At 38.1% G+C, this 20,696-nt stretch overlaps 2 protein-coding genes across 2 annotated transcripts in view; one reads left to right on the plus strand and one right to left on the minus strand.

Moving 5' to 3' along the window:
• EMAP (77 kD echinoderm microtubule-associated protein) overlaps positions 1–11,879 on the plus strand; it is a gene marked incomplete at both ends in the record, with an annotated part of 31,773 nt that extends 19,894 nt beyond the window's left edge. Inside the window, 13 exon segments of the mRNA NM_214468.1 lie at positions 1,034–1,106; positions 1,524–1,625; positions 2,046–2,141; positions 2,615–2,749; positions 3,319–3,418; positions 3,778–3,932; positions 5,192–5,317; positions 6,451–6,582; positions 7,052–7,208; positions 7,754–7,851; positions 8,381–8,564; positions 9,442–9,572; positions 9,973–11,879. Coding sequence (NP_999633.1) covers positions 1,034–1,106; positions 1,524–1,625; positions 2,046–2,141; positions 2,615–2,749; positions 3,319–3,418; positions 3,778–3,932; positions 5,192–5,317; positions 6,451–6,582; positions 7,052–7,208; positions 7,754–7,851; positions 8,381–8,564; positions 9,442–9,572; positions 9,973–10,098 — 1,615 coding nt within the window.
• A 7,158-nt stretch (positions 11,880–19,037) lies between these two features.
• LOC100894050 (homeobox protein Mix.1-like) lies at positions 19,038–20,642 on the minus strand. Its single transcript, XM_030999163.1, has 2 exons — positions 19,823–20,642; positions 19,038–19,109 (listed from the first exon to the last, which is right to left on the minus strand). Exons 1-2 carry the CDS (start codon positions 20,600–20,602, stop codon positions 19,038–19,040), a joined length of 852 nt encoding a protein of 283 aa, XP_030855023.1. The 5' UTR covers positions 20,603–20,642.
• Between the last annotated feature and the right edge of the window lie 54 nt (positions 20,643–20,696).

A 20,696-nucleotide genomic window follows, 5' to 3' on the forward strand; every position in this document is an offset into this window, starting at 1 on the left:
CCACTTTTTGATAGTTAAAATCTAAATATTTGTGTCGGTAAAAACTAGCTTCACAATTCAATGTTGATTTAGTCTATATATGATTGATGTAATCTCATAGTGATGCTCTGTTCTCAGTGATTGATGTATAAAACGCATGATTATCTTCTCCTTGTACATATATCAAATCATGTTCAATTTGATTTTGGCAAAACCAAAAGTGTCTGTTTTGAACAAGTATAATGAAGGCCATATTCATCACGCACAGTATTTTATTGAGTACTTAAACTATCGGGAATGGTTGGGTAGTTGTTTTTACACACAGAGTTGCAATATCAGAATACCATGTCTGGTATTAATAGGACCATGCCCTTTTTTAAGTGCTATGTTATAACAAAGAGATAATGTCAAGTATAGTCTCGATCACTTAATGTTTAGTCATGACAAATTGATACTTGCTGGTAGCTTGAATGGTTCAATTTCAAGGTTGTCACACTATGAAAACTCATCTCATCTAATTGGGTTAAAAGCTTTGATATTGCCTTTACATGCTAGTGTACAAAAAGAGGTAATTTTAATTACAGAAAAAAAAAGTTGAATTTGATAATGGCTTGAATGGTTCAATTTCAAGGTTGTCACACCATGAAAACTCATCTCATCTAATTTGGTTAAAAGCTTTGATATCGCCTTCATATGCGAGTGTACAAAAAAGAGGTAATTGTATTGAAAGAAAAAAAGTGGAGTGTGTAATGATTTGATAAAGGACTTAATGTTTAGATGGTCTTTAGTTTCATACCAATTAGAATTTTGGAAATATTGGATACTTACTTTATACTATTAAAACATTGAATGAATACAATTATATTCTATCAGTTATTAAGTTTATAAGACTATGGCATCAAAAGTCAAATATTCATGCATTTCTAAGTCAAGCAAATCTACCATATTTCATTTAAAGCTGTGACATTACACCTGCTCATGTAACAAATGCTTTTCACACTTTTGAATGTTTTGCATAGTTATCAATCAATAAATATTTTAATTCATTTGACAGCATTGCTGTACATCCAGACAGTGTCACCATAGCAACAGGACAGGTAGCAGGTCACGACCCAGATGAGGGAAAGGTAAGGGTCACTGCTGTTGCAAATGTACCTCATGTATTTTCAAATATTGCTAGTGTTTTAAATGATTTTTTGTTGTTGGTTATATGACGTATTCCATGATTGAAAGCTGTCTTTACCTCATTACAAATTGTGGGGCAAAATAATGCGATGAATGGCCTTGATCTTTCAACCTGCAAAGATTGAATGACATGCATGTTGGTTGATGTTGTGAACAATTGAGAGGACAGAGACAGAAAAAGGAATGAAAGTGAGGCAGAGTGAAGTTGGAGGCCAATGAATTGAAAGTGGCTAGGTTGGAAAGAAAATATATGCTTATACTGTTTTATTTGTGACAAAATTCATCTAATCGCAGACATGAGTTATTATCATTGGTAAGATAGGAAAGATTGTAATTTCTTTTTCATTTCTGCATTTCAGCCCCATGTGAGGATCTGGAACTCTATCACCATGGAAACCCTTCATGTCTTAGGCCTTGGATTCTTTGACAGGGCTGTCTGCGCTCTCAGCTTCTCTAAAGTGGTAAGATTGATATCATCAGCATTTTTTCCAGATTTACTGTCCTCTCATAACCCATTTGAATATCTCAAGCATAATATTTACTTGAAACATTTTCCTCTGACAGGTTGTAACATCTTTCTGTAGGAGCATGTAAGAATAATTCCTTGCATTTTCAGTATATATATTTTTTGTTGTATCTATTGTAAATTATGTCAATATCTTTTACTTTTTACAACCTCTTTTACCACACTTTCATTTGAAGGTGCTGTTTCCTTTTCTACATAAATTCCACATAAAAAACAACTTCAAAATTATTTCAAACATTTTATTTACATGTTCATTCCATCATGATTATTGGCTATCAAAGAGAGCAATTCCTGTAATAGGAAGAGCTTTGAATTCAGAAGGACTAAATTGTTTGTTTCATTTTTCTCTCTTAAGAATGTGGGTGTACACCTAGCAGCTGTGGATGAATCCAATGAACATGTTCTCTCTGTATGGGACTGGAAGAAGGAGAAGAAACTCAGTGACACAAAGGTATGTATATTTCTGAGTGAATAAACAATTATAGGAGTTACATTTAAAAAAAATACTTTCTGCCGATAGGTCAAGTACATTGCATTCTCAAGAAACTCAGTGACACAAAGGTCATATAAGCCAAGCAAGAGTACTCATTTGATACATATATAAATTAACAAAATGCTGGTAAAAATGTGGATCCATTAGGTTTTGACAGTCTTGTTTGTAAGAGACTGAAAGTATTAATGCTTTCAAAATAATTTTTTATTCCATTTCTTATTAACCTACCGGTATAGATCACTGGCAAATTTCAAGTTGAATATATTTTGTCCATGTGATATTGTAAAAATTATTGTATTTCATACAAAACAGAGGAGAAATAGTACTTCTTAGGCCACTTCAAATGAAACATATTGCGCGTTTGGTAACGCAAGTATTTTGGGAATGATGTATAACATTTTGTGTCATTTTCTAACCTCTTTGTATCGCAGAGTTCTCAAGACCCAGTCTTAGCCTGTGAATACCACCCCATGAATGATGAACAGATCATCACCCTTGGAAAAGGTCATATTCACTTCTGGAACACCACCGGTGGCAAACTGGTCAAGAAGTCTGGTATCTTTGAGGTAAGTCTCTAATTATTAGGAACTGTGGCCTTTATTTGCAGGTCTGTGATGTTGTATAGCTCTATTTAGTAACACAGGGTTAAATTCTGAGCTGCTTCTTTGGTGTAGTGGCATTTAAGGTCAGGCCCCAGACATTTTGCCCCATATTCTAATAAACATGATGCTGGGCTTAAGTTTTTGTTCAAAGGGTTAAACATGATCTTAGACCAAGTGTCAGTTATAACTGAATTAGTGTAATACAGGCCTTATACTTTAAGGGGCAGGCCACATTTGCAAGTTGGAGGGGCAAAGAGCCAAAAACAGATGGGGATATTAATCATAAGCTTTGACATTTGAAAGGGGCATTAAAGCCAGTAGCTAGGTCATCATTTAAAAATGCTCTGACCTTTTGGTAATTTGTTGCTTGACATTGATCTCAGAGTTGTGATACTGTAAAGCATTGAGAAAATTAATGAAAGATTGATCTACGCTAACTGCATTTGGAAGACTTAATTGGAAGGCTAGTTTGTTACCTCAATGTAGAAATGCAACTTAACCTTGGCCTTTGTTTTACTTTGTTCCTGCACTAGAAATATGATAAGCCCAAGTTCGTGCTGAGTCTTGCATTCACTGGCAATGGAGATGTGATTACAGGGGACTCCAATGGAAACATGTACATCTGGGGAAAGGGTAAGTCAAGAAGGAGGTACTGGTATCTAAAGTAAGAGTTTCCGGAATCAACAATTTGATGATGAATAAATGTATGGATTACAAAAAATATGTTGGCATAAAAACACGTTTATGACATGATATAAATATATTTGGGATGGAGACAATCCATACTACTTATTTTGACAGGTGGAAATGTATTATTTGTATTCTAGAAAAAAATGTTGTCAAAGGTTTTTTGTCAAAGTAGGCTTATCACTATCAAATTGTGACAAAAAAGGTAATATATAATATAAAAATACTGATATTATTTATGTATAATTTTCTCTGATTTGGAAGCTTTTTCCTAAAGTTAATGCTTTAACCGTCGCTCCTCACAGGCAATACCCGTATCTCCCAGGCTATTCTCGGAGCACACGAGGGCGGTATTTTCTCTCTGTGCGTGATGAACGATGGTCAGATTCTGTCAGGAGGAGGCAAGGATAAGAAGGTTATTCTCTGGACGGCGGACTATCAACAGAGTGAGGTCACTCAGGTTAGACTTCCCACCATGCATTCTTTCCACCTCTGTATCTGAAAAGTAATCCTGAAGTCGAGTTCTGCCAGGGAAATTTCATTTCATAGTAGGAGTGTTCTAAATATATTCCTTGATTGTTCACCATGGGTGAAATTGATTATTTTGATACACAAATTATCGAAAATTGCATACACTGACAACTAACAGGACATAAAGTACTACCGGTACATGTTCTATGGGCATTTTTTTTTGTCATGCTTGCTAACAAGCTAGTATACAGTTTCTTTCCAATTCATGTGATGGATATCATTTCATTATCAGATCTCAAAACTGCCTTTCACTATGTCATTCTTGGTATTTTTTCTGGCTGTCCATCTGTCTGTCTCTCTCTCTCTCTCTCTCTCTCTCTCTCTCTCTCCCTCTCTCCCTGTTCCTACCCCTCCCCCCTCTCTGTCTGTCTGTCCGTCTCTTTCTCTCTCCCTCCATTTCTTTCTCTCTCTCTCCATTTCTTTCTCTCTTTCTTTCCCCTCTCTCACCTCTCTTCCATTCTCTCTCCTTTTATCCCTCACAGTCTATTACTTGCTTATTTTTTTTAATACTTATCCTCTTATCTGTATTAAAATCAAGGCAATGTCTGCTTTCATTGTATGCAGGTACAAAGCCATTGATTGTTGTCCTAATAGATGATCAATCATCATGACTCCTGTACCATTTTCCATTGCAGTTTAATCATTCAATATTTTTACCAGAATGTATCCAAACAAACCCTCCAAGGTTGATAAATTCTGGCTTCCACACTGCCAGTTATTATTTTTTTTCACTGGAATTTCTGCTTTTGACTGATAATCAGGCTGTCGTATTTTACAATTCAGATTTCCTCATCCATGCCCTTGTCCTTCTTTCCTTGTCATCATCTGTGTCTCGCACTACATAATTTGATTCTCTGTACATCAAATTAATATCCATTACGACTCACACTTCAAGGTTTATGATGTTATGTTATGTACAAGTAATCGTATTGAAGAAACAATTTTGATGACCTTTGTGCCTAACAAAGTAGTTTGATGAAGTAATGTTTCTACGTTGTATGAACGAGAGTTTTAATGCAAGATATTTGTAGCTAATTCTGTTTAAAAAGAAATAATTTGCAGGTTAGATTCTCCTCTGGTCAACTGATGCATAAATCGATTGCTATTTTTAGCACGTTTTGGGTGGAACTTGTTCCAAGCAAAATGATAGTATTCAAATGCGATGTTATCTCTTATTTCTCTGTATAGGTCACAGAGGCCACGGGTCCAGTAAGGACGCTGTGTAAAGGCAAGGGAGAGGACTTCTATGTTGGAACTACCAGGAATGCAATCCTTAGCGGAAACATGGGAGGAGAGTTCAATACATTGGTTCAGGTAAGACCAGTTTGTTGTTGTTGTGTTGTTGTTTTTTTTCTTGGGGGGGGGGGGGGTAAAGATATCATGAATTTGTTATTCTTAGTAGAGATTAATGAAAAGGGTGTGTAGCACTCGTTGTTTACCGTAATTAACGTTGTATAAACCGCCCTCGTGTATTAACCGCACCCCTCTTTTTCGCCCTTAAAAAAAAATAAAAAAATAAAAAAATAAAAATTTTGGTCGACTTTTTTTTGCCAACTCTGTCGGCAGCAAGCCTGGTCCGTGTTAAAAAAACCCACGCGGGAAGGCCTTTCATTTAACTACGAGGTGCAGCTGAATGTGTAAGATCATTAATTAAATTAAAAAACAGTAGAGGACCTAGGATAGAACCTTGTGGTACACCATGTAATAGAAGAAAAATTGGAGGAATTATTATTATAAACTACATATTGAGATCACAGACTAATTTGACAGACAAATTTGAGTGTTTTTCTAGTGTCTGAGTGGTGAGTCAACACACCGATTACTGAGCTGGGAGACATTGCCAGGCATAGCGCCAGGTGGAGGGGCAAAAATCGAAACTTTAAAAAAAAAATAAAAAAATAGAATTTTTTTCGGAGGCTAAAAGGTGCGGTTTATACACCGTTAATTACGGTAAGATTTATTAATTTTTTTGTGGGAGTATATAGATTTTCTCCTTGCATTATTAAATTGATTGATGTCGTAGGAAAGTTCATTAGAATAAAATGCAGAATTCTTTTGGGAAGATTTTGGAAAGAGTATCCTCTCTGATTTTGTGCATCTAAATGCTGGACACTGATATAATAATAGATTGATTATTAGTGCAAGTCACAATTTGTTGCTTGTCTGGAATGATGCCACCATAAGAACATGTTAGACATTATAACTGTGATATTATTTCAAATCTGACTGTAACTTGAATTGAAGTGAATTCCCAGCTAAAAAGAGGATTGCATCAAATAGATATCAGCAAGAGTTTAAGCTCGTGACAATTTCATTTTCTCTTTAGAGAATGATGAAACCCACATGTCCAACAATTGTGAACTTTTGACTGATATCACCCACAAATTTAGTTTATGTATAATCTTTGATTACAAAATTTGATTGTGTCATTTATATCTTTGATGTAGGCCCATACAGAGGAGCTGTGGGGTCTAGCTTTACATCCAACCCAGGGTCTATTCTTGACTTGTGGCTACGATAAGAATGTCATCATGTGGGACTTTGAACAACACAAACCAATGTGGAACAAGCTCATGGAGGTCAGTGCGTGCCCTTTCTTTTAGAATTCCCTGGCTTGACCTTTGAACTTTTAACTCTGATTGTATGACTGATCAGGAAAGCTTTTTTTTTCTTGTGAGATTATATCAGGGACTTAGTTCTTATTTGTATTCATTTATAAATGCTTTAGGCCTAAAAGTTTCATTAAAAAAGCCCCAGTCCCTTTACCATTTGTATATTGTACAATGATGAGATATTTATTTCGTCTGTCATATTCAAAGAGGATTCAGGCAACAAAAACAACAAAAATCAACAACTTTTATTTTGTTAGCACAAATCATTTTGGGAATTCTATGTCCTGTTGTGTCTCAAACCATTCTTGATAAGGATGAATGATTCAACAAATTTTTAAGAAAATGCTTATTGACTGTATCATTTGATTGTATTTTTTGTTTATCTTATTTGATTGTATTATTTGATTGTATTTGATTGTATTATTTGATCATGAAGGATGGATGTCAGTCAGCTGGATTCCATCCCTCTGGAGCAGTGGTTGCCATAGGAATGACCAGTGGACGATGGGTAGCCCTAGATGTTGAGAGCCAGGATCTCATCACTGTACATACCGATGGCAAAGAGCAACATGACATCATCAGATATTCCCCTGGTATGTCTTCTACAAAAAGATGTATTATGTGTAATGTCTATGATGTTGAATTAAAAGTGTATTAAGCTTTGTTGTGTAATCCCCAAACCTGCAGTGGCAGATTATAATCAGTATTGACGGGAAACATTACAGAGGCCTTGCAAATTGATCATTGTAATGATCATGAACCTAACTATTCTTAACCCCATTAGCACCCACACATTATATCATTATCTAATCAGAGAAAAAGAAATAACAAATTGCATTTCACATTTAGATAAAATCAAATAACCTGCATTGACATAGTTTTCATTACAGAATCAACCTCATAATTCTGTGGAGGTAATTTACATGAGATTCCATAAAGCAAGAGGCTATACTTATGATGCTATAAAGTGCATGTGCGGTCTCTGATACTACAAGAAGAAAAGATTTGGTGGATAAGATACTATAGGGTGAAAGTGGAATATGATTTCCTGATCCTATCATCATTTATTAGCCTAATATTATCAAGTTGTTATAAAGTTATGATATGTAAATGTAAGATTTTTTTCTTCTGACCTCAGATGGAAACTTCCTAGCTGTGGCTTCCCATGACAACTACATCTATATTTATTCAGTGACAGAAGAAGGCAGGAAGTACTCCAAAGTTGGAAAATGTTCTGTAAGTATTCTACTTTCAATGTCATATCCAGAAAAAACATTGTATTCACTCCCCTCTTTGAATAAATAAACTAATTTAAATTACTAGGCCAAATAATCATGCAGAGAAAGTTGCATAATAATTGTGTGTATTGGTGATGTACAAATCTCGCTTGATTTTGGTGTTAGATTTGTTCTAGATCTAAGATTTAACAGTGGTCTGTGATTAGTTAAGGGCTGCAGAAGTGGACCAAAATTGTCTAATCCAGGATTTAAGCGAGTCATGAGAAAGAGGGGAAAGAAAGAAAGATAAACAGAAAGCAATTGAGTGAAAGAGGGGAGAGAGAGAGATAGAAAAAAAAAGGACAGAGTGAGAGAATTTTTAAGAAAGGAAGGGAGAGGAAAGTGAGAGTAATAGCAAGTGAAATACAGAATGGGAAAATAGACAGAGGTATAAACATATGTGGACAAACGGACAATACCTTTTGATGTCTAACACACACCGATGAAATATCACCTTTATCATCAACATTATTTCACTTCTTCTTTAGGGTCATTCTAGCTTTGTGACTCATATTGACTGGTCAGCTGACTCCACTAAACTACAGTCCAACTCCGGTGACTACGAGCTACTCTTCTGGGATGCATCTACCTGCAAGCAGATCGTCATCAGCAAAGAGACGAGGGATGTGGAGTGGGCAACATTCACTGGTGTCCTAGGATATCCCGTCTGTGGTAGGCATTAACTATTTGTTTTCTTTCATTAACTCTTCATCTGCTCTGGTTGACTAAAAAGACAAACGGAGGACTGCCACGGTCCACTTGTGTCACATGTATAATGTGTTTTTACAATATGCTTCAAAGCAATGAATCGGTCTAGGATTTCCATCAATAACAGATAAAGAGTTAATAGCGTTATATGGAATTCGTCTTCACATTTCTAATGACATGCAATATACCATTTCCTAAAGTTACAAATTTGCATCTCATTTGATAATAATAATGATAATAATGGGTTCTTGTATAGCGCTCATGTCAGTCAGATTTGACCCTCCTGGCGCTCCCGATTATTACCCTGGCTTGATAGCCAGATCATTACCTATGGTTTGCGAACATCCAATGTTTGACAACTGAACTCTGACATTATAATTGGAGTAGTATGAAGGAAAAAAGGAGAGACGGTCCAGAATGCATCAGTGCTCTTTCCACAGATTTGTATACAGAAGATTATTATTTTAAACAATATAATATTCTACAATATTTGGAATGTCACAAGCTTAAATCTTTAAAAATGCAAATAACTGTGGAGCTTTGATATTTGCTTCTCTTTGTATAGTCGTAATTTGACAATAAGTATCTGATCTGACAATTAGTATCATTTTGAAATTCTGCATGTATATATCTCTTCTTGTATACATATGTGAGCGATATAATTTAATAGAGAAACCCTGTGAAAGGGAGAAAAAATAAGTATCTGATCACATCATATACTGATTTGGCAAATAAAACCTGATTACAAACATAATCAACAGGAAGTCATCCAAGAGCATTAAATAAGAAACAGTTATTCACAGATCTGTTCTAATCTCTCACTTTTTACCTCATCCTTCAGGAATCTGGCCAGAAGGTAGTGATGGAACAGACGTCAATACTACAGCACGATCAGCCAATGGAAACCTCTTGGCTTCAGGAGATGACTTTGGAAAGATCAATCTCTTCCGCTATCCAGTCAACCACCCCAAGGTATGTCTCATCTTCTCTGCTTGTAGGGAAAACAGGTCTCAAAGAATTTTGATAAATCAAATTATTTAATGAATGTTGATTTATACCACCCCATTTTTGTTATTTGTACATTGTGAATTTTCTTATCATTCTAAGCTCATGGACATGCTAGCTTATTAAAAACATTTCCATTAACATGATCCTTTTCATAGTAAAATTAGAAGGTGTTTTGTATTAAAAATGATTCCACATACAAAGTTCCGACTGTTTGGACCTTATGCTGGATGACAATCTAATATTTTGGATTTTGAAAGACACACACTCCAATGGAAAAAATCCCCAAAATGTAAACAATAGCTGCACTTAGCTTGATATCTTCAATCCTGATATAAATTGTTCTTGATCATATTGTATTTTACAGGCTGACTGCACTTCATTCAAAGGTCACAGTAGTCATGTGACCAGTGTTGCGTTCAACGGGGACTCGACTAAACTGATCTCAACAGGAGGGCGTGACATGTCATGCATGCAGTGGAGCGTCGTCTAACGTCAACCTCTCAACCTCACAAAATGTGTTTTCTCTTGATACTCATTTTCGTTTCCATGAGATATCTCACATATCAAACTTATGCATTGTTTCTCCACTGTTGATACATTATCTTCCAGCAGGTCATTTGTTATGCCTGAAACACCATTCTTACAAAGAGTATTTCTATATGTGAACAATAATAAAGAAAATTGAAGTTTTGGGTAGTAGGGCCAGGGAGCTGTGGTGCACAGAATTGGATGCACTTTGTAATATTTTAGTTTACTGATAGCAGAGTGAGAAATGGTGATTACAAGAAATTACAAAAAAGTCCTCCAAATGTACACAGTGCACTTACAGTGCCATTGACCTGAAATGTTTCACTGATCATAGCTATTTGTCTTTCATTGAATTGCCTCACAAAGAAATCAGGCATCAATAAAAGAGTACAATCTTTTTCAAGCCTTCTTGGATAACATATTGTTTATTAACATCCTGAATTGTATGAATGTGTTTGTTGGAAATATGATCATACAGTGGAGAATTGTTACAATCATGAATGCAAATCTGACTTACTATTTTTTATTTAGTAAAATACATACAATTAGTTGTAGTCATTTCTGTAAACTGTTTCATATATTATATATGCATTGTTTCTTTGCTTCAAAGAAGTAGGATCCTGAACTGTATGGGGAAATAAACTTGCCATAAAAAGAGAAAAGGGTTAAGTTAGTTTGATGCTGAAAGTCTTGAGAAAGGGTATACATAATTTTTAAGTGAGTTATATTTGCATTTTTTCACAAGGAGGTCGTACAGAAATGATGGGATATGTAGTTTAGTCTGCTAAAGCATATTAAGGCTATGAAGGTATACTGAATGCATAATTTTAATGCGATAAAGATCTGTAGTCAAGCAATGGAAAAATTGTTTTACTTTCAAATTCCCAGCAGTCTCTGACAGTAATTAATTCTTATGACTTATTAAAAGTACCCACTTTGATTACACCTAAATTTTCCTTTCACTCTTGTCTAAATCTCCATATAATTGTTTTGAATCTCTATATGTATTTTTAAATTTGATACATCAAATGCAGTAAGGGGTCTCTAACTATCGGTATCTATTCTAGATATATTAATCAATGTAAAGATGAAAAGTATATAATTTTTAAAGGATATATATTGGGTTGAAGTGATTTCTCAAAGATGATATATCACAATTTTATTACCAAGTGCTATAGTGTGCAGTTTGTTGAAGTGTTGTAGTTGATCCATCTTTCTGTTGCATTTTAACACCCCCCCCCCCCCCCCCCCCCCTGTATCACTAGTGAACAAAAGAAAACAAATGCAGAATAACATTTCTTTCACTCCTTTCTTCAATTTACTTTTGCTTTTAAATAGATAAATGCAGTGTGATTTGCATAAGACAAACTTGTGAGACAATCAGACAATATGTATCTTACATCATTTGTCAAGGAAAGCAATTTACAATCCATTACCGGTATTGCAAATATAAGCATATAGCAGCATTATGAAAAAATGGTTTGAAACGTTGAGCCGCATAGTGTAATATGCATTCAGTAACAAAATGTTGCATCAGTTTAAAGTTGTCATGTGGTTTGTGTCCATCTTCCTGATAAAGAAGTTCCAGATGTGAAAAAGGGTGGACTTTATTTTGTCTATAATATGTGTACAATCTTGCTTGAAATGAAAAAGTCCTGAACAACAAATCATACGATGTGTAGGGAAGTATGTTTGTAGATATGTAAAGTTTTCAAAAGAGAAATAAGTAATAAAAACTTGGTGGTTGAATTCCTATGGCGAAAGAAGGGTAGTTTGTTGTATAGTTGTATGTGGAATGAAATTCGAGTCCTTATGAAATTAAGGAATATATATTGGGAAGCATGCACAGTTCATTTTGTATTTTTATGGCAAAGAAAAACTTTATAGGCCTAAACAAATTGGCCAAGTCATGTGATGTTTGTTCTTCTAAAATACAATCATGACTATCAATCTTCTAAAAAAGCATTATTCATGTTCATTTTTCACTTGATGGCAAATGATGATTCTAATTAAAGTATGAAATTTGATAAGTTATATTTTCCTTGTTTTGTCTCTTCATTCTTGAATGTCTTACTGACTAAATATCAATATAGGATTATTGTGAAATAAAAAGATGGAAAAAAGTAAGCAATTATTGTATATATGCAAAATAGGGGTATTTATTCCATCCAGAAATTTACATGACAAAGAAGAAAAATAAATACTTGTACTGCTAATTACTGTACCAAATATGTTACATCAATCTACATGAACTACAATGTAAATTTCTCACTAAGATAAAACAGAATTAAATTTACCAAGAGTAAAGGGAAGGTCTCAGATCAAATATAACTGATCCTTATAGAACAAATTGTTAACCAATGTCATGAATCTATAGTATTCAGAGACACTTACAAATTGTAGTTATAATACAAAATCACGTTTACTGCCCCGAAAACGTAAAAAGGCAAAGGTGTAGAAACACTCCTGACAATAGCAGCTACATACATTACATGTACAGTTAGCAACTAAATTACTCATAACCCTTGTTAATTTGATGTTTTTTGTGTTATTTGTAACTCAGTAATGAAAGGCGTACTAGTTGAACTAGGGTCTTTGTTGAATACTTTTACATGTAAGCTTTAAAGGGATAGTTTAGTTCTGTTTTCAGACCGCAAATGCCTTCAAAATGCTTGGTTATTGCTCTTATTCTTATCTTTGACATATCTAGTGCTCTTTTAGGACCTAAATTTGCTATGAATGTTATTTTAGACCCCAAAATGTGTGAAATTTAGCCAATACGATCATACCAATTCAGCTCCACCGTCAAAAAATATGGTAACCGTTGATTTTTAATTAAAAATAACAATACATGGGCCGACTGGTTGTGCGTAATATAATTAAAACCAACACAAAAAAGCCAACATCGGCATTGGTTAAAATACAACATAAAAGGCCCTATTTCGTTTTTTCAACGGCTTTTTCAAATTATTGAATATTTGTGGTGGTACACAAGTATTAGAAATTGTTATACTTATGGATATTTCAGCCGTCTCTGACCCGATTTTGATCAAACAAAGATGATTTTGTCATTTAAATTGTATGTTCTTTCAAATTTGACGCTCAGTTTTTATTATCGCACAAAAAAATTATTTTGTGTAGTGCCCTCTGCAACAGAACTCAACTATCCCTTTAATATGCCACATTCGCTGAAGAAACATAAATTGGGACAAATACATTTTTTACATTCTCGAAAAATGATAAACCTTGGTGAGGGTATGAATAATTTAGTTGTTAACTGTATATCATGCACATATCCGACCCCAAGGGTTGCTCAAAGGCACGTGCAAAGTACTATTACTATTATGGCTTTTACAAAGCTGCACTGGGTTTAGATTGGCAATTGTAGACAAATGTCTTTCCAAAGGACATAAGTACTACATGTACTGTACATGTACATGGCTCCCTTAGACTTAAATCAGAAACCATTTGATCCAGTCTAGTGACATAATAATAATAATAATAATAATATTTAATTTTTATATAGCGCTTAATACAAATGTCTCTAAGCGCTTTACAAATATATTATTACATTCCAGCCGGGCGTTACTTGACGCTCACAAGCTGTTTGACCAACAATGACATAGTTACTACAGCCCCACAATTATTTATTTTTAGGGGGGGGGGACCTGTTGGCTCTTAAAAGTAAAAAGTTGTTAGTAGACAACGCGTGTATGTGTCATTAAATTTTCATTGAAATCCCTGAACACTGCAAATTTAGCTAAATAATCAAATTCAGGGTAATGACAAAAAGAAATATAAATATACATCATAAGTAATATAACAAAAGACAATGAAAATTGACAAGCAAGTTTTTTGTTTCATATTATGCTATTCATTTTACATGAAATCTCTTTAAAAAGGGTCGATAGAACCTCGGTCTCAATCATCATTGAATGCGTGTACATCCCTAGAAAAATCATGAAGTAAAGTGTAAAGAGGGAACAATCGCATCATAGCATAAACCTGCATGTACATTTTACCCATGGTGTCTCTAAATCATATAAACCCAAACTGACTTTATTTGTCAATTAAGCATTCAGAGAAGGACAAAGTAGATGATATACAGTAAGCGATCAAAGGTATACAAAGTTATGAATAAATACATGTTTTAAAATTGCATATTAAAAATCTAGTTGAGTTCTACAAAAATAGAGAAAATAATGTACATCTTGTCTCTCTATGAGCTGTGCCTTTCTCTGTGACTACAACATAATTATTTCTTCTTGCCTGCTTTTCGCTTTTTCTTCTTTTTTCCTTTCTTGCCCTTCCTTGCCACCTTTTCAATATGGAAACCATCTTGTTTGTTGTAGGTCAGCACTCTGCCGTTATTCAGCTTGACACCATACAACATAGCACATACTGCATGGTCAAACTCACTGGAGTCTTTGGGGATAGAACAAGGCAATTCAGAGAGTGCCATCATGAGGACCATACAGCGAAGAAGCGTTGGGGCAGGAACGTTATTTACTGTATCTTGTGAGCTGGTGAGAGTTCTGAGTTTGCTAGGTGAATCAGGGGCTCTGACTGGAGCAGAGTTTGAAGATCTTGGATGTTGTGTCGGCTGCTGGCAGACATTTGGTGGTATCTGAATGCAAAAGCAACAGTAAGATGGAATTAGAGGCAAATCAAGAACCCAGACAAAGCTTACTTCTTCCCTCAGTTACATATTGTGACATTTTATAAGTCTATATATTTTGTTTCTCTTCACATTCTTTCATTTTAAAAACGCTGTGGTACTACTTTTTTTAGCATTCTTAAATAATCAATATCATTATTATAAATATGTATCAAGGAAAAATGCAAGGGTCTGGAATTAAAATCGTTAATGGAGCACAACACAAATAAAAATTAATCAATTAAAATTCTGCTTGAATTGCCTAATAATGCAGGTAGGGGTCTACTGTAACAATGCAATTTTCATTCTAAACGGGCCCGGGCCCCCTCCCTTGGGGAAAAAACATGTAAAAACACATTAATTTTTACCTTTTTTTGGAGATGGGCCCCCACCCCTGGCGCTCAAGGGGAGGGGGGGGGGTGCGAAAAAAAAAAATTAGTGCTCACTACCCCCCCCCCCCCACTGAGCGAATTATCGGCCGGCTATTTCGCTGCTAAATATTTTCTCACAAATTGGGCCCCCTCCCCTGCCACCGGCTGGATCCGCTCCTCATACAGGCGCGTAGCCAGGGGGGGGGCGGTGGGGGCAGTCGCCCCCCCCAAAAACGCCGGCCAAAAAAAAAAAAGAGAGAGAAAGCGAAGAAAAAAAAGAAAAGAGGACGTAGGAAGAAAAAGGGAAAAGGAGTCGAGAACGGTACAATGAATCGTCAAAGCTTCCGCGCTTCGCGCGTGAAGGGGGAAACTGAGTTCAAATTAAGAAATATGAGTCGGGAAAGGTACAACGAATCGTCTTCTTTCTCTAATAATTTAATGAAACGTCAAAGCTTCGCGCGAGGGGGGGGGGGGGGGGGGGAACAGAATTCAGACAAGGATTAAGAGTCGAGAAAGGTACAACGAATCGTCTTCTTTCTCTAATAATTTAATGAAACGTCAAAGCTTCGCGTGAGAGAGGGGAAGGACTGAATACTGTGGCGGACACGGTTCGCCACCTTGGCTTGACACGGAATATTTGTCAGGATGCCCCGTGTCGGCCAGGCGCTCTCCGTCCGTTTGGACAAAGTATATGCCCGTAGCTTGATGGCTGGAGTTCTTTCACTGCTCACGTCACAGGGCGTATTAACAATCATGCATCCTTCGACTGCAATCGGTCACCCCAATCGTTGTGCACAGCAACAGTCAATTGAACATCCTTCGAGCATAAGCAATCAATCAATCAATCACCATGCTTTGTCAACTCCTGTCACTGATTCTCGATCTCAATGTCTAACTACGGTTTCACTGTTCTAAGAAATCAGACCAATCATGAGTTGCATGTTGAATTCTTTTAATGCGAACCAACCAACAATTCAGGGTAAACTCGTTCAACAAGTACAAGTGTGGACTAGAAGTAAGACTTCAAGTAAAGACTAAGGCCAGTGCCAACTACAAGTAGGCCAGCCTCGGTGAGGCTGGCCTGTATCGGATACAGTGCAGTGGAAAGTCCTAATTACACAATCCTGACCATCCTAAAAATTTCCCTATACATAAACGTATAAAAGAACAATTATGTCCTCGTTAGTAAAACAACACTTCAACACCACATTTCTACTAATCCCATAAAATCTTCACATATAATCTTCAGTATAACCCCTTATTCCTGATTAGATCACTACTATACAAGTAATATCCCTAAAAGAAACATGATAATTGCACCAACATGATCAAAATATGTAATTTATGCTCATTTTCCTTCAGTTTGGTAATTGCTAAATCAACGATGCACCATATTGCTATAGCGCATGCTCGTACAACAGAAAATGCTTAACCTTCGTCCAATACTACAACACTGATTTGTTACACGATTCCCTTCCCTCCCAAGCTTGGTCCCCAAGCTAACTTATCTCTAACTTATGCAAAAACAACAAATCATAACATGTTATCAAAACAATTCAAAACTAAAATCCAAGTCTTTTCTGACAGTTCAAAATGGCTCTTTCCAAAAGTGTTCAACTGTTCTAGAGTTCAAATCATGGGTCTTGGGCTACCTCATGCTTCACTGGGCCGCCGACTGACACCTCGTTGATCACCTCGCCAACTGCTAGGCCAGTACCTGGTGGATCTCTAGCTACTTCTTCATCTATTGGGACAGCCTCTGACGGGTCTTTGATTGCCTCGTCCACTAGTAGAAGGGTATCTGGTGGATCCCCAGCCGTCTCCTCGTCTGGTAGAATGTCATCTACCGTCCCCCCAAGTGCATCAACATTCGTCGAATCCTCATCTGGTGGAATGGTAACTGAACCACCAACGTCTTGTTCAGGGTGCTTAGTCGCCACCCCATCGCCTCCAGCTGGATTATGAGGACAGTTCTGAAAGAAATGCCCAGCTTCATTGCACTGGTGACAACGTCTGGTCTCTGCTTCCTTCATTTCTGGACGGTCATGTGCGTACAGCATCTTTGGATGAGGACAATTCCAAGAAAAATGTCCTTGTTGGCCACAATCATCACAAGGCCCGTCCTGACGTCTTCCCCGGGAGTGTGGCCCTGTATTGCCAAACTGCGACGTACTTGCTACTTGGCGGGTCAGTGCTTCCAATCTGGCTGTAAGATCAGTTAGCGCCTTCTCCATCTTCTTCAAAATTTCGGGTGTATAAGGGCTATCAGGGTGCTGAGGTCGATCGCTACCTGTCAGTACCCGGCTGTGACTGTGACGGTGAGAGTACCACAACTCTCCCCTCTCTGCTTCCATCTGAAGAAGAGCCTCCGTGTTCAGAGCTGCTCCAATAGCCTCATCCAGGGTATGTGGCTGAGCCCGAAACAAACCTTCTCGGATGGCTGGATTCATTATTGCGTCAAGAAAGTGACCCCGAGCCAGCTCATCCTGTCCATCGGCACCAAACTCCTGGTAAGCCATTGCTGCCATGTATCTGATACTTTGGCCCAATTCCTGAAGGGTCTCGTTCGGCTTCCTTCGTCGGAAACGTAGTTCTGCCAAGAATACATCAGCTTTCCCTGAAGGTCCGAAGTGATGTTTGAGCCTGCTGGTCAATGCACTGTACGTCAGTTCTACCTCACCATTCTTCCCCAGTAGCCTCAACGCTGGCCCACGTAGACTGGCTGCTAGATAATGCGTTGCCTTTCTTTCCGTCCAATTATTGATGATTGCGCATGCTTCGAAATGCTCCAAGTAGTCCAGTATGGGAATTTCCCCGTCAAACCAGTCTGGCAGCATGTTTGGTTCATTATACGACTCCATTGTCGTTCCGCAATTCCGTCAGCTCGACCAGCTGCAACACCGTCAATGCTACCTTACGTCGTTCCAAGCTCCGTCAGCTCGACCAGCTGTGACGCAGTCAGTCTTACTGCCCGTTGTCCCCAAGCTCCTTCAGCTCGACCAGCTGTGACGCCGTCAGTCTCACTGCACGTCGCCCCCAAGCTTTATCAGCTCGACCAGCTGTGACGCCGTCCGACCTACTGCCCTTCGTCGTCCCCCAGCTCCGTCAGCTCTACCAGCTTGTGACGCCGTCAGGCCTCCTGCCCGTCGTCCCCCAGCTCCGTCAGCTCTACCAGCTTGTGACACCGTCAGACCTACTGCCCGTCGTCCCCCAGCTCAACCAGCTGTGACGCCGTCAGTCTTACTGCCTGTCGTCCCCCAGCTCCGTCAGCTCTACCAGCTTGTGACGCCGTCAGACCTACTGCCTGTCGTCCCCCAGCTCCGTCAGCTCTACCAGCTTGTAACGTCGTCAGACTTACTGCCTGTCGTCCCCCAGCTCCGTCAGTGCTACTGTCGTCGTCCCCCAGCTCCGTCAGCTCGACCACTCCACACCATCAGCAATCCCACTTCTGACACCATGTGTGGCGGACACGGTTCGCCACCTTGGCTTGACACGGAATATTTGTCAGGATGCCCCGTGTCGGCCAGGCGCTCTCCGTCCGTTTGGACAAAGTATATGCCCGTAGCTTGATGGCTGGAGTTCTTTCACTGCTCACGTCACAGGGCGTATTAACAATCATGCATCCTTCGACTGCAATCGGTCACCCCAATCGTTGTGCACAGCAACAGTCAATTGAACATCCTTCGAGCATAAGCAATCAATCAATCAATCACCATGCTTTGTCAACTCCTGTCACTGATTCTCGATCTCAATGTCTAACTACGGTTTCACTGTTCTAAGAAATCAGACCAATCATGAGTTGCATGTTGAATTCTTTTAATGCGAACCAACCAACAATTCAGGGTAAACTCGTTCAACAAGTACAAGTGTGGACTAGAAGTAAGACTTCAAGTAAAGACTAAGGCCAGTGCCAACTACAAGTAGGCCAGCCTCGGTGAGGCTGGCCTGTATCGGATACAGTGCAGTGGAAAGTCCTAATTACACAATCCTGACCATCCTAAAAATTTCCCTATACATAAACGTATAAAAGAACAATTATGTCCTCGTTAGTAAAACAACACTTCAACACCACATTTCTACTAATCCCATAAAATCTTCACATATAATCTTCAGTATAACCCCTTATTCCTGATTAGATCACTACTATACAAGTAATATCCCTAAAAGAAACATGATAATTGCACCAACATGATCAAAATATGTAATTTATGCTCATTTTCCTTCAGTTTGGTAATTGCTAAATCAACGATGCACCATATTGCTATAGCGCATGCTCGTACAACAGAAAATGCTTAACCTTCGTCCAATACTACAACACTGATTTGTTACAATACAGATAAGGATTAAGAGTCGAGAGAGGTACAACGAACCCGGACAACGAATCGTCTTCTTTCTCTAATAATTTAATGAAACGTCAAAGCTTCGCGCGAGAGAGGGGAGGGACTGAATTCAGACAAGAATTATGAGTCGAGAAAGGTACAACGAATCGTCTTCTTTCAAAACTCCCCCCTCCCTGCACCCACCCCCCTAGGGAGCGCGCTTCGTGCGCTCTTTAAGTGATTCGCACGCTTCGCGTGCTCACTACAGCCCCCCCCCTAAAATGAAATCCTGGCTACGCGCTTGTCCTCATATCTAGCCTAGATATAGAGTCTACTTACAGTGTCATTCATGGATGATGATGAGGGAATTGACGAAAGTGTTGTCAGAGTGGTAGACTTGAATCTCTTTGGTGGATGAGGAGACCTCAAGTTTGTAGTTGAGGGTCTAACTGAATCAGCTTTCCCAAGTGATGTTGCAGTTTGCAAAGTTGTTGAAGGACTCGCATTAACTTTGTCTTTATTTTGCAGGCAAGCAGACTGTGGAAATGTTGCAAAAATCGTATTTTGTGGAATAAGAGGAACAGTGAGTTGAGGCAAACTGGTTAAAACAGATAAAGCGGGGCTAGACACATTCTTAGTGCTGATAGTGAAGACTGGCAAACCTCCCAAAGATGGCATCACGCTTTGAATGGGAGCCGAGATCACCGGCGGAGGAAGACGTGTTGCGACTGTCGCATTGTTGACGTTAGGACTGAACAAATTGCTTCTTAAATCAGGTTTGGGGGCTAGAAGAACTTTCTTATCACACTGCGAAGAATCTTGTTCTACATGTACTCTGCTCTTCATTGCCTTCATTTCTTCTTCTTCCTGTACCAGCTTTTTGACTCTCGAACGTTTGTTCTGAAACCAAATATTAACAAAATGTGTCGACATCTCGATTTCCCTAGCAAGTTCTTCTTTCTTATCCCTGCCTGGCCATTGCTCCTGTTTGTAAAGCTCCTCTAGCTTCATCAACTGCTCCGGGGTGATGATCGTTCGTTTTCTCCTATTATGTTTCAACATTGCAAAAGTTTCCTCAGTTTCTGGCTCTGCAGCTGCGTCAGATGAAGATACATCCATGACAACCTCTAAATATGTCTGGTTTATCAGCTAAATGATAACCGGCAGTGGGTTTTTTTTTTTGCATTCAAAATAATGCACAGCGTCGCAATCG

Source organism: Strongylocentrotus purpuratus, unplaced genomic scaffold (genome assembly GCF_000002235.5).
Source record: "Strongylocentrotus purpuratus isolate Spur 01 unplaced genomic scaffold, Spur_5.0 spur5_scaffold_5, whole genome shotgun sequence".
Classification (NCBI taxonomy): domain Eukaryota; kingdom Metazoa; phylum Echinodermata; class Echinoidea; order Camarodonta; family Strongylocentrotidae; genus Strongylocentrotus; species Strongylocentrotus purpuratus.